Source organism: Nerophis lumbriciformis, linkage group LG20 (genome assembly GCF_033978685.3).
Source record: "Nerophis lumbriciformis linkage group LG20, RoL_Nlum_v2.1, whole genome shotgun sequence".
NCBI classification, from domain to species: Eukaryota; Metazoa; Chordata; class Actinopteri; order Syngnathiformes; family Syngnathidae; genus Nerophis; species Nerophis lumbriciformis.
In genome coordinates, this window is record NC_084567.2 from 6,670,439 (window position 1) to 6,685,443 (window position 15,005).

The window sequence follows — 15,005 nt, forward strand, 5'->3', positions numbered from 1 at the left end:
ACCATCCGTTTCAATACATGCGTAATCTGTTGAATCGCTTAAGCCGCTGAAATCCGAGTCTGAATCCGAGCTAATGTCGCTATAGCTTGCTGTTCTATGCGTCATGTTTGTTTGTGTTGGCATCACTATGTGACGTCACAGGAAAATGGACGGGTGTATATAACGATGGTTAAAATCAGGCACTTTGAAGCTTTTTTTAGGGATATTGCGTGATGGGTAAATTTTTGAAAAAAACTTCGAAAAATAAAATAAGTCACTGGGAACTGATTTTAACGGTTTTAACCCTTCTGAAATTGTGATAATGTTCCCCTTTAAGAAAAAGCATGGGAATGGTTGGCAGTCTAAAAGCACCAAAAAAGTCACACTACACCAAATATTGTACAATCAGCAAGCTAAAGTTGACTTGCAGCTATTCATTCAATTGTGTTGTATTGTTGTACAATGACAATAAAAGCTACACTTATAACACAACTTAAAGTCACAATTCGTATACATCAAACATGTGAACATTACAAAAAGAAGAAAACTATCAATATTCCTACAATGTAGTGACAGGCAATTAAAAACATGGTGTTAAATATTACAAAAAAATATGTGGATTAAACATTAACAATATTTACACAAGACATGGATCAAAAATATTGTAGTATGAAAAATAAACTAAATATATTTTACTAAAAATCTTACAAGGATAAAAAGTAGACATTTAAAGTTTAAAAAGGTAGTATGGGAAGATTTGAAAAACTTTGGCATTAATAGCTTTGAACATTTACCATTCATGTGAAACTAATTGTTCATCTTTTTTAACTGCAGGATGTGGCTTAAAACCTAAACTAAACCACACAATCAACAACATGACTTTAATATTATTTGTAGTATTGTTAAAACTAGTGTTGCATGGTATATTTTAATGTTGGCGGTATTTAAAATTGAGATATATTTCAGAGACAAAGATAGACTTATTCATAACGTCCTTAGTTTGACTATGATATAAAGTAAGATGAGAAGTCATTGTAAGATCAATTGTCTCAGCATCATCCAACGATGGGGAGCGTGGTTACATTCAATCATGAAGGATGTGACTGTTTCCATTCCTACGACCCAGCACATTTGATTTAATTAATGGGATTGCACACATGCTTATATGACTGCTTCTAGTTTTCTTTCATCAATCAACAGCTGTCAAGATCAGTTTTAGACTACAACAGACAAAAGAGTGGGGACCCCCACACCCCCCATTGTAGAGCTTTGATAACAGGTCATCTTTATCTCAATTCACTGAAAAACTTATAAAACAGACCCCCAATTTTCCTGTTAGAAAAAAGCCCTTACTAAGGATACGAGACCCCCTTCAAGTCTACACACAGTGACTATAGCTGCAATAAATTCATATTAAATATAGTAAATATATAGATTATTGTTTTCACATCTTTCAAAGGCCTGTCAAATTAAATATATAAAATAATTAGTGGTGAAATAGATTGAACTGTCAACTCATAGTCAGATGCCAGGACATATACACCGGAAGTCAGGGGGCGGGACTATTTTTTTTTTTTTTCATTTTAAATTTATATGACGTCATCACTTTTTGCCAGAAAGTATATCCTATATTCTGTATTGTGTAACGATAGAACAATAAAAGCAGTGCAATGTGTGAACAATTTCAACAAAGCACAAATAAAAAGTTAAAAGACTGACAGTATTGCAGTAAATCACACACTGTTCACATTCTTTACATTTGCACAGAAGACAATCATTTTCACAGAACTATATCAGTGTGCAGTGTCTCATGCTGCATTTTAAGTGGGGTTACTGATTGCTTATTTTACTCCTGTTTTACGTTGGGTGGAGGGGGAGGAGTCACAGCCCCGCTTTACCGTGTACCTCTTGCTTGGTATACTTGCTCGCCCCGTATAAACTATTTGCTTGCCTAACAGAAATGCTATTGTCAAGTGGACACATTTAGAACAGCAGTTTATTTCATTAAAAAATGCAGCTGAATTTTACACTTCGCAAACTCATCTCGCGGGCCGGATTGAACCTGTTATGCCCGAATGTCGAGGGAGGTGGGGGTTGGGTTGTGGGTGTTAATTGTTCATATGTCTCTGATTTGCACATCAATCAGTCTGAGGAGTAAAAATTTACACTTTGTTATGCAAACAGTTACCCAGCATCACTTCTGCGTCAACGTCAGTTTTGATACATCTCAACTTTGCAGTGAAAAAGGGTGTAGTGCAGGTTTTTGAGCGTGCACAAACTTGACACATGAGGCCCCAGGTCCCTGGACTGAAGAAGGGGGTCATGAGTGGATAAGATAATTATGATGAAAGCTTCTACCACAAACTGAACAATTAAATGGTCTTAGTCCCGTGTGTTCTCATGTGTCGATTCACTATTCTCTTAACAGAAAAGCTTTTGCCACAAACTGAACACTTATAAGGTTTTTCATCTGTGTGTGTTCTCATGTGTTCAATCAAACTGCCCTTAAAAGAAAAACTTTTGCCACAAACTGAACAACTAAATGGTTTTTCACCTGTGTGTGTTCTCATGTGTTCAGTCAAATATCTCTCAACATAACAGCTTTTGCCACAAACTGAACATTTAAATGTGTTTTCACCTGTGTGTGTTCTCATGTGTTGAGTCAAAGAGCTATTTTGAGAAAAGCTTTTGCCACAAACTGAACAATTAAATGGTTTTTCTCCTGTGTGTGTTCTCCTGTGTTGAGTCAAAGAGCTATATTGAGAAAAGCTGTTGCCACAAACTGAACAATTAAAAGGTTTTTCACCTGTGTGTGTTCTCATGTGTTCAGTCAAATAGCTATTTCGAGAAAAGCTTTTGCCACAAACTGAACATTTAAAAGGTTTTTCACCTGTGTGTGTTCTCATGTGTCGACTCAACAAGCTATTTCGAGAAAAGCTTTTGCCACAAACTGAACACAAACTGAATGGTTTTTCTCCTGTGTGTGTTCTCATGTGTTGAGTCAAAAGGCTCTTTTTAGTAAAACTTTCAGCACAAACTGAGCAGCTCAAACATGTTTTACCTCTCTTCTTTGTAGAGCATTCAGAGTGTTTGTTGTCAGTGTGAGTCCTCATATCACCTTCACAGTCTTTATCGCTGCTCAAAGGTTCTTCAACCTCGTCTTCAGCCTCACTATCTGATAGTGGAGCTAAGAGGTTGTCTACTTGTGGTTTCTCTTCATCATCTTCAGTCTTCACAGAGAGAATACTCAGTGGAAACTTGGTGTAATCAGCTTCCTCTCGTCCTAGAAGACACTCTCCCTCCTGAGTGATGCAGAGTTCCTCCTCTTCCTTTTTAATGCAGGGTGGTTGTGGAGTCTCCTGCTTCAAAGTGGAGCTCCCCCCTAACTGAGGGGAAACTTCTTCTGGATTACCGATCAGCTGCTGGACGTCTGCAAGACACAAACAACAAAAACACACTTTATTCTATGTACTGTATGTTGTTGTTGTGTTTCATGGCCATTCATTTAGTGCCTTGCCAGAATGATGGTTCAATGTTTACATGACTTGTCATAGACTCAACTAGAATCACAGAAAGTAGAAAACATCTGCTTAGATGGACATTAGGATACTACAAACTAACAGTTGGGAAAAAGTCAATATTGAAATACTTCGCACAACTGAAAAAGATCATATCTATCTCAAAGAAGTCTGTAGTTAAGAAGTAGAGAACTTTTTTAGATATTAAATGCAATAAATTTGATCCACTTTCTGTACAATTACATTGATAATTTTATTTAATTTGTTTTTGACACAGTTTGTCCAAAAAATTATTACTGGCATCGAGTGTACTTAAATACATTTATTTTAAGTAGTTTTTTACATTTTTCAGTAACTTTATAAAAATCACAGTAAAACTCCATGTCACATTATTACAATAGACTATTGTATCGTGACTCAAGTACCGTGATACATAGTTTATCGTGAAGTCCTTGCCAATACCTCAGCGAGGGCTGGACAATTATGGCAAAACATAATAATCACAATTATTTTGAGGGATTTTTAGAATCACGATAAATAGCTCAATTATTTATTAATTTAAAAACAGTACCACCAAAACTAAATTTTAAATATAACCTAAAAGAACAACCAGATATACATTAGCAACAAATAAATATCACATAAACTAACAATCATAGTAACAATAGAATAAAATGATTATAGCAATATTATTTTTCCAGCCCTTGATTAGCAGTCTATTTTCTGTCTTTATAGCGTTTGATGGGCGCTACGTCACTACATGGGTCGAAAAATAGCTAAGCTCCAGGAATCACTACGGGTTCAAAAAGAAGTGAGGCTAACGCCACGCTACTGAGAACTGTAGTTAAGCTACATAGCGTCACTACTTGTTGTGCACTACTGCCCATCACTGACTCTAACTCGTAAATAAACGCTAGCAAAAGTCAGCTAACAATGCAGGTAATGGGGATGCACTCTATTTCGCCTATAAAAAATATCCAAAAGCTTCCAACAACTTTGTATATACACGCTGTAAGTATATATGTACTGTAATAACAGGCACATTCATAATAACATGTACTATTTACTTATTTTCATCATTTTTTTATCATTTTAAGCAAGCAGCGGCACATTATTTTCACAGGCGCATCACAACGTTCGCTATTTCCTTCAACAACACCACCAACCATTACTAATAAAGGCAGACTTCATGAGTGCCATCAAAGAATAATTTGGTACAAATTATGATCCAGAACCTTATATTTTTGAGCCTGAATATAAGGAGGATGAGCTACAAGTTTAGAAGCAGATCAAGCAATTAGCACTATTGCTAAGTGCTAAACAAAAAATCCAAAGTATGAACATAACTCATTTTTGTAGAAACTGCTCAAATGATGAAACTGAACTGAAATGCTGATGGAATAGGGCTGGGCAATATGGCAACAAAAAAAAAAATCACGGTTATTTTTTGCATGCCATCCGATCTCGATTAATATCACTTTTTTATGTATTTATTTAAAGGCAGGATTGTCCCGTGCAGGATAATAGTGAGTACAGTTGCATCCCTACTATTTACTAGCACAGTATCTTGTAACAGACATTTCCGCCATGTTTGATGGAGGTAATATATGCTCACAGCTGACAACTGTCATTTTGTTCATGTCTATAATTGTGTTTACTAGAGGTGTAACGGTACAGGTAATCCACGCTTAGGTCCGTACCTGGTTTTGGGACCACAGTTTTGATTCTTTTTCCGTACATGTTGTGGGGGTAAAGAGAACAACCTTTTTTCCTTTTTTTGCTTGTCATCACAAACATTCTGCAGGAAACAAAGTATCAGTGGTGTACTTAATACTGTAGGATTTTTATTTCAAGTTAACATTTACTAAACAATATTTTCAAATACAAAATTATTTATATTCTTTAATGACTTGAAAACGTCAGTACCTTTTACCAGTGCTTGGAAAAAGGCAAGCGGTGCCCCGATTGTGGAGTTTTATATTTAATAAAAGTACATTAAAGTGCAGTTTGAATTTGACGTACTGTAAAATAATGCGCACCAACACATTAAACAAGTTTAATGATTATATCAGGGACAAAATGTTTTCATCCACAAACATGATTTAAAAAAAAAAGTGTCTGCAGAGTTTTTTAGTACATGTTGTGTAACGTACAAAAACACACACACATTCTCAGACACACAGGATCACGGTCAATAAAGGCAGATACACGCAGGATTATACCACGTATCGTTGCTTGCCTACTGTTTACTACTGTGGTAACTTTTAACCAGTGTTACAGTAACGCGTTACTTTGTAACGCGTTACTGTAACGCCGTTATTTTCGGCGGTAACAATTTGTCTGACGTGTTATTTTTTATATTCAGTAACGCAGTTACCGTTACTACATGATGCGTTACTGCGTTATTTTACAATATTTTTTATATAGTATCGGCTATAAACTGAGAATATCTGAGAGTGTTTTATTGCTGCGGTGTCGTCCTTCTGAATGTTCCTGTGTCACAAAGAAGAAAAGAGACGCGCCGCGCGCTGTGTGTGTGTGTGGGGAGGAGAGGGCGTGTCTGTGTTTACTAACAAGACATAGCGGAGCCGAGTTTCTTAACATGGAGATATTCTCACTTCTTTCCTTTTGTCGAGCACAAAGAAAATAACATTTTAGTTAAATGTAAGTTGGGTCTTGGATCAAATATCCTATCTATTGCCCAAAACAGCAATTCAAATCTGCTGAAACAGCTACAAAAGCAGCATGCTTCGACGAAGCGAGTAAAGAGAGACACCCATCCATCCATCCATCCATCCATCTTCTTCCGCTTATCCGAGGTCGGGTCGCGGGGGCAGCAGCCTAAGCAGGGAAGCCCAGACTTCCCTCTCCTCAGCCACTTTGTCCAGCTCCTCCCGGGGGATCCCGAGGGATCCCGAGGCGTTCCCAGGCCAGCCGGGAGACAGTTTTCCCAACGTGTCCTGGGTCTTCCCCGTGGCCTCCTACTGGTCGGACGTGCCCTAAACACCTCCCGAGGGAGGCGATCGGGTAGCATCCTGACCAGATGTCCGAACCACCTCATCTGGCTCCTCTCGATGTGGAGGAGCAGCGGCTTTACTTTGAGCTCCCCCCGGATGACAGAGCTTCTCACCCTATCTCTAAGGGAGAGCCCTGCCACCCGGCGGAGGAAACTCATTTCGGCCGCTTGTACCCGTGATCGTGTCCTTTCGGTCATAACCCAAAGCTCATGACCATAGGTGAGGATGGGAACGTAGATCGACCGGTTAATTGAGAGCTTTGCCTTCCGGCTCAGCTCCTTCTTCACCGCATTACTGAAGATGCCGCACCGATCCGCCTGTCGATCTCACGATCCACTCTTCCCTCACTCGTGAACAAGACTCCGAGGTACTTGAACTCCTCCACTTGGGGCAGGGTCTCCTCCCCAACCCGGAGATGGCACTCCACCCTTTTCCGGGCGAGAGAGAGACACACAGCGGCTAAATTTTAACGGAGGGACTGCTAGCCAGGACAACATTGATAGAGCCATTGCAGCGTATGTGCTAGAAGACATGCAGGCTATTTCAACAGTGGAGTCACCCGCTTTCAGGCAGCTGGACACAGTGGACAATGAGTACATAAAAATGGAAAACGAGCTAAAGAAAACACTCCAAACTCTGCCTCTGCTCATCATTCAGCACTGAAGGTACACACACTCTGTCAATTCTCTTATATACTCTTTCATTCTAGACTTCTAGAGTGTTTGATTATCACATCACGTTAAATGTACAGACTATAAAGTTCACAAACATAAAGAGGGATCCTAGTGGGCCAGGCCAATCTTTCCTTTTCTCTAAACTAAAACTGGGGAAAAGGGGAGGGTGTGCTGGGCTTTAGTACAGTGTTGATCTCCTGAAGGCATGATTTTATTTCACAATTCCTTGAGAGAAAAAAACGCCTGGTTAGGCTTTGTGTGTATAGCAGTATGTGTGCTGTATATAGTGACATGACATATAATCATGTCATGTGTGCCTTCCTTGGGTGAAGCCAGGTTTACAGCTATGTTGTTATTATGCGGTTTGTTACTTATGTATGTTATGTTGCAGCTGTTTAAAATAGTTTTGTCAATTTGTTCTGGCCCAAAATAAATTGGCCCTTTGAAACATATCTTTGTCTTTGTGTGTTGTATGCAAACCACATTGCTTAGCAGAGTTCAGTGATGCAAATGCATGTCAAGTTGATCAACACATTGTATTATTCTCCAGTGCAATAACAGTACTGAAATGAAGACTAAAAGGGCATTAATGGAAGCCTTAAAATTGTTTTTTTTTTAAAGAAGTAACCAAATAGTTACTTTTCACAGTAACGCATTACTTTTTAATGTAAGTAACTGAGTTAGTAATTGAGTTACTTTTGAAATAAAGTAACTAGTAACTGTAACTAGTTACTGGTTTTCAGTAACTAACCCAACACTGCTTCTAACAGACATTTCCGCCATTTTGGATCGAGGTTCTTTGTTTACATTGTTCAACAAAGTCGGCTAATTTCTATTTTTAGGGCTTGGAATTCAAACAGCTTTCAAATGAGGGAACGCAACTCACTCACCTTCATCTTTCGTCTTTATCTCCGTTGGTGATTTGCTGGAAGTTGATTCTCTTTCATGTTCTCTTTTAGCGGACGTCGCCATCTTAGCATAGCAGTAGTCGTCCATCTTCTATCACGTCTTCAATCTTCACTTCACATAACACGCCATCGCTCCACACTCAAAGTCCGTTTGGTGGGCTTAAGAAAAGGCGAATAGTTGAGGTATTTGATGCTATTTTTGAATCTATAAGATCGTAAATGTGAAACTTCTCCGGAAAGCCACGCCGCTTAGTCCGCTTTCGACGTGTTACGCATGCGCCGGAAGTTTGCATTAACCGGTCATAAACAATCGACAACTGCACTTTAAAAAATAAAATCCATTTTAAATAACTAGCGGCCCTTTTCATCTTTTCTTACATTTCTGGCTCATAATTGAAGTGCTCATTATCGCGAAAACATTTTTGATATCAAAACACTTTGGAGATAGAAATGAAACAAAAGTCGACAATGTTGTATTCTGTCTTTTAGTGGGTTCAAGCAAACGGCAAGTTGTTTGACAAAGTAAGTCTTGTGAAAGTGTGAAACTCACACTACCCCAGTATACATTTTCAACATTATAGCATTTCACCCTTTTGACGTTTTTTCTTCTTGACTTTTATCAGTAATATCCTCATTGAAGGATGACTTGTACTCGACCTCGGACCAACTGCACTCAGTGAGGAAACAAACACGCTCACGTAAATATTGCTCTTATTGCAAGCATAGACAGCAGAACACTTCTATTTTCACTTTTGTACACTGACTTTAGTTATCTGCTGCACTGACAAGATGCCTGCTCGGTGCGTGTTGGCGACTGGAGCCAAACTGCTGTGTCAAAACTGGCGTGTGACGTCACCATTGACCTTTTTCTCTCACACACACCCGGGAACATGAAAACAAAATAATGGGCTCTGTTGGCCACTTACTTAATAAACATACAGGACAAAGTGCGTCCTGATTCTTTGATTCTATTTTAAACTTGATGTGTGCCGATGATAAGAAAGTTTGTCGCTGCATTACTGACTAATAACCTCAGTTTTATCTGAAGTTCCATCGAGGTTTGTTTTGAAGCGAAAGTGGGCGCAGAGCACATCCCTCTACCACTGCTGTGTGACGTCATCGCTGTCTGTGCAATGCGCACTGCCTTCCTGCGCCGGTCAAAACCAACACTGTGATTAATCATCATTCATTTATGGTAACACGATATATTCTTTTTAATAATCACATGTGTTAACGCGTTAACATTGACAGCCTTAGTTGAAACCCATACTTTTTTCTGAAAACTCATCAAATCGCTGACCTGTAAATTGTGGCCCACTATCAGTGTTACTCCCTCCGAGGTGCTGTCTTGTGGTGTCTGTTTTATACCATAAGGAGAACATATGCCTGGACTATAGCAGTAGTACAATTGCATTGCAATGTATTTATTATTAGAATCAGTGACGTGCAGGCACGTGCACACATAGGGCCCTATGGGTGCTTGAGCCCCTGCCCTTTTTGCCTCGTCTTAAAAAGTGCCCTCTGCCTGTGTGTGTGTTTTTTCTTTTTCTTTCTTTTTTTTTCTTTGAACAACATTAATAAATTCCTGTCAGGGATGTAAAAAAAAAAATAGCGGTACAAAAACTCCACGTTTTCTTGTAATACCAGGTTGTTTGAGCCTGCCGCTTCCGCCAGAGAGAGAGAGAGAGAGAGAGGGCGAGTGAGTGAGTAAGTGAGAGGAGAGAGAGCCAACTGCGGCGCTGAGGAGACGTGACAGTGGAGCAACTTGAACCAGTGAGTTATGGTCTAGTCGCCGTCCACTTATTCAGCATCTAATATGGGTAATATTTCAGAAAAACGCTGTATTATTCTATTATTCAATGTGTCAGCTTCTGTTTTTGCCGGACGTCGGAGCACGGCACATCAAATCCGCACAGAGCAGAGCGGATCGTGCGGGACAGGAAGTAGTGTACAAAATACAAAATAAAACACCGGGTTAATTTTCAAAATAAAATGCACTGTGTTTACGGCGGATCACATTTCTCTCACAGTAGAGGTTTAGATATAAAGTTTATAGTGACTTTGCTATTTCTGTGTGGGTTAACAAAATAATAATAATAATAACGATAATAAGAATAAGAATAATGATAATGATAATGATGATGATGATGATGATAATAATAATAATAATAATAATAATAATAATAATAATAATAATCCATCCATCTTCTTCCGCTTATCCGAGGTCGGGTCGCGGGGGCAGCAGCCTAAGCAGGGAAGCCCAGACTTCCCTCTCCCCAGCCTCTTCGTCCAGCTCCTCCCGGGGGATCCCGAGGCGTTCCCAGGCCAGCCGGGAGACATAGTCTTCCCAACGTGTCCTGGGTCTTCCCCGTGGCCTCCTACCGGTCGGACGTGCACTAAACACCTCCCGAGGGAGGCGATCGGGTGGCATCCTGACCAGATGCCCGAACCACCTCATCTGGCTCCTCTCCATGTGGAGGAGCAGCGGCTTTACTTTGAGCTCCCCCCGGATGACAGAGCTTCTCACCCTATCTCTAAGGGAGAGCCCTGCCACCCGGCGGAGGAAACTCATTTCGGCCGCTTGTACCCGTGATCTTGTCCTTTCGGTCATAACCCAAAGCTCATGACCATAGGTGAGGATGGGAACGTAGATCGACCGGTAAATTGAGAGCTTTGCCTTCCGGCTCAGCTCCTTCTTCACCACAACGGATCGATACAGCGTCCGCATTACTGAAGATGCCGCACCGATCCGCCTGTCGATCTCACGATCCACTCTTCCCTCACTCGTGAACAAGACTCCGAGGTACTTGAACTCCTCCACTTGGGGCAGGGACTCCTCCCCAACCCGAAGATGGCATTCCACCCTTTTCCAGGCGAGAACCATGGACTCGGACTTGGAGGTGCTGATTCTCATCCCATTATTATCATTATTATTATTATTATTATTATTAATAATAATAATAATTTCAGCATTTTGGGGATATCAGATGTAGGTTATCTGTTAGGAATATTACCATCTGTATTTAAACTTGATTCATGTTGATTATGCCTGCAGCACAATGCCAAAAAAAGAAAGGATACAGAAAAGGAAGGAGAAGGAGCGCCAGGAAGCAGCTAAGGGTAGCAGACCTCTTAATGCATGGCTAAAACCAAGTACTAGCACCAGAATTGAAGAAAGACCACAGACCTCAGAAAGTGTCACACCTGAGAGAGAGGCAGAGACCTTAGAAGCAACACCTGAGAGAGAGGAGGTGGAGAGTGTAGAAGCAACACCTGAGAGAAAAGAGGCTTTAGATGCAACTCCTGACACAGAGGAAGCCATAGAAATCCCGGTAAATGTTGGGGAGGAAGAATCCACAGGAAGGGAGGCAGATGATACTACTGCAGAGGAAGCCATAGATGAGGGGGAAGTTGAAGGAGATACAAGTGATGTAGGAGAAGAGGTCTTATCAAATATTGCAGTATAGTATAGTTGTATAGTTAGCTTCCTATTAGCAAATTTAATTTTACATTAATTTCCATATTGTGTAAAGGACCAAAAAAAAAATTCCTGCCCTTTTCTGACTTTGAGCCCCTGCCCCTCTATAATCATGTGCACGTCCCTGGTGACGTGCAGTCACTAGAGGCAAGTGAGGCGGGGCCTCACCTGCCATCATGGAAAGAAAAAAATGTAAAAAAAAAAAAAAAAAAAAATTTAATTGTTATATGTATCCAGTGATTATACTATAAAGTTATTTTCCATTTAACTTCACCAGTTTTAGATTATTTTTATTCAAAATCGCAGAATTTTCACATTTGCCGTTCAAAGAGACGGTGCAGTGAACAGCAGCCAGTTGAGGCACGTCACTCAGTGCCGCAACATGGATTGCGCAATGACTCGGCTAACTGCTGGTCTGCTGTGCAGTGAGACTGTATTGCTATATGAATTATATTATACATTTCCATAGTTTATGTTAGCTGAGGTATATAATGTACAGTGTATTTTGTCAACAACTGTATGTGTGTAAAGTATTTCTTGTGCTGAGCGATCATAAAACGGCTGCAAAAGACGCACTGGCTGAGGCTCGCCTCCTGCACCCCCGCCGTAGAATTGTTATATCAACTAAAGCCCACACTTAAACTTTCCACGTGCAACATTGAATCTATTTTTAAAAATTATTTCATAAGAAGCCAAAAAAGTGCAAAAACAATAATGTTGGTGTTGGAGGAGTTGTGAATGACTGCAGGGACACAACATTAGGTACACCTGCAGACTGCAGGTGTACCTAATTCACAACTCCTCCAACACGAACATTATTGTTTTTGCACTTTTTGGCTTCTTATTAAATAACTTTTGTAACCTATTTTCATGGGCTTTCCTCTTTGTGATGTTAAGTTCCTGTTATGCGCTGTTATACAGTATATGCCTTGAGCTCTTATTTTGAAGGCGCTAAGAGCGGAAGTGATGTCACGTTGCGGAGGTTTTTGAAAGAAGGTAAATAAAGTGGTCCTCGTGTAAACTGGAGCCTCCGTGTTTGTTATTTTGTAGTTTCATACAGTATAGGCGACATTTATAAACCCTCGGTTACACTTTTTTAAATAGATTCAATCTTGCACATGGAAAGTTTAAGTGAGGGCATGGACTTAATTTCTAAGTAAAGGTAAGACCATAATAACGTTTTTTTTTATTAAATGTGCTTTTTTGTGTGCTACAGTTTGTATGTGTAAAGTTAAAGTTAAGTTAAAGTACCAATGATTGTCACACACACACTAGGTGTAATGAAATTTGTCCTCTGCATTTGACCCATCCCCTTGATCACCCCCTGGGAGGTGAGGGGAGCAGTGGGCAGCAGCGGCGCCGCGCCTGGGAATCATTTTTGGTGATTTAACCCCCAATTCTAACCCTTGATGCTGAGTGCCAAGCAGGGAAGAATGCTGGTATGAGCTTTTAAACATAACCCGTTAACTGCTGCCAATCAAATGGTGAATAAGATACTCTTTAGGGTTCATATGTTTGTAAATCTGACTGTGATGAAGTCAGTGCCTCACCAGCCATCAACCTCACCGCACGTCACTGATTAGAATGATTACACGGTATATGGAGAGTCATCAATGTACAAGAAGTAGTAGAAATCCCTTAAAAATGATGCAGCTAAACAAAAGTAAATACACAAAAGCAAATGCATTGTACAACTTTTGCATTAGTTTTAGATAGTTTCATCCAAATAACAGCTAGTTGTTTATATGTTAGCTTTTTTAAGAAATACATTTGGAAATCAGTTGAAAGTGTTGAAAGCAATGACTAGAAATATGTATGTGAAATTCAGCCAATATAATCAGTAAGTTATGTACACACAAATAGTTAATGTGGGAAACATTCTGCTCTTAAAAATGTCAAATATTGCGACCAAAGAATAATAAATTCCTAAAATGTTGAACATTATGAATAGGTTTTGAAAAACACACTTGCTAAAACACTGACACACTGATTATTGAATGAAAAGGAAACAGAAAAAGTCATTGAAAAAAGTAATTGGGTGAGCAGGTTTGGGTGTGGTTGAACATAACTTTAATGAATAGATGTACAAATACAGTAGGAGTACCCTGCTTATCATGATGTGTACTAATATATGTACAATTGTAATACCAATGATTCAACTAGGAAAAAGTGAGACACACATACAAATATAGTTTGCAATATTATTGATGTGAAGACTATTATTAACGTCAACTTGTATTTCCGCCATCTGTTAGTGCAAGTTTTTGAGCGTGCACAAACTTGACACATGAGGCCCCAGGTCCCTGGACTGAAGAAGGAGTAACCAAGCACTTGAAGCATCATCTATCTTACTGTTCAGGAAGGTTTCAGATACAGAGAAGACATGGGGTCATGAGTAGATAAGATTATGCTCCAAATAATCCAAGTTAGTATGAATACCTCAGATATTTGTGAAAGAAGCAGTGAGGAGGTCCTGGGTAGGGTGGATGTCGCCACATATGAGCAACATACCACAAACTAAACAGCTAATTGGTTATTTTCCCTTGTGTGTTCTTGTGTGCTTTACTGCGTCTGCTTTATGTGGGAACCTTTTACAGCACACTGAACAACTAAATGGTTTTTTCTCCAGCGTGTGTTCTCATGTGTTGACACAAAGAGCCGTTATGATGAAAGCTTTTACCACAAACTGAACAATTAAATGGTCTTAGTCCCGTGTGTTTTCATGTGTCGATTCACTATTCTCTTAATAGAAAAGCTTTTGCCACAAACTGAACACTTAAATGGTTTTCATCTGTGTGTGTTCTCATGTGTTCAATCAAACTGCGCTTTAAAGAAAAGCTTTTACAACAAACTGAACAACTAAATGGTTTTTCACCTGTGTGTGTTCTCGTGTCGATTCAAATTCTTCTTTAAAGAAAAGCTTTTACCACAAACTGAACATTTAAATGTTTTTTCACCTGTGTGTCTTCTCATGTGTTGAGTCAAATTTCTATTTTGAGAAAAGCTTTTGCCACAAACTGAACAATTAAAAGGTATTTCACCTGTGTGTGTCCTCATGTGTTCAGTCAAATGGCTCTTTGTAGAAAAGCTTTTGCCACAAACTGAACAATTAATTTTTTTTTCACCTGTGTGTGTTCTCATGTGTCGATTCAAATTCCTCTTAAAAGAAAAGCTTTTACCACAAACTGAACAGTTACATTTTTTTTCACCTGTGTGTGTTCTCATGTGTTGAGTCAAATGGCTTTTTTGAGAAAACCTTACGCCACAAACTCCATCCATCCATCCATTTTCTACCGCTTATTCCCTTTTGGGGTCGCGGGGGGCGCTGGAGCCTATCTCAGCTACAATCGGGCGGAAGGCGGGGTACACCCTGGACAAGTCGCCACCTCATCGCAGGGCCAACACAGATAGACAGACAACATTCACACTCA

General features: G+C 39.6%; 1 protein-coding gene across 1 annotated transcript; it reads right to left on the reverse strand.

The window, feature by feature from the left end:
- Positions 1-1,953: 1,953 nt before the first annotated feature.
- Positions 1,954-8,341, reverse strand: LOC133619373 (uncharacterized). Its single transcript, XM_061980351.2, has 2 exons — positions 8,079-8,341; positions 1,954-3,409 (listed from the first exon to the last, which is right to left on the reverse strand). Exons 1-2 carry the CDS (start codon positions 8,182-8,184, stop codon positions 2,352-2,354), a joined length of 1,164 nt encoding a protein of 387 aa, XP_061836335.2. The 5' UTR covers positions 8,185-8,341; the 3' UTR covers positions 1,954-2,351.
- Positions 8,342-15,005: the final 6,664 nt, after the last annotated feature.

Excerpts from the sequence above, each read along its gene's own strand:
- LOC133619373 (XM_061980351.2), bottom strand. The coding sequence starts at position 8,184 with ATGGACGACTACTGCTATGCTAAGATGGCGACGTCCGCTAAAAGAGAA. Across the intron at positions 3,410-8,078 it reads GATAAAGACGAAAGATGAAG|ACGTCCAGCAGCTGATCGGT; the intron begins GTGAGTGAGTTG and ends TGTGTCTTGCAG.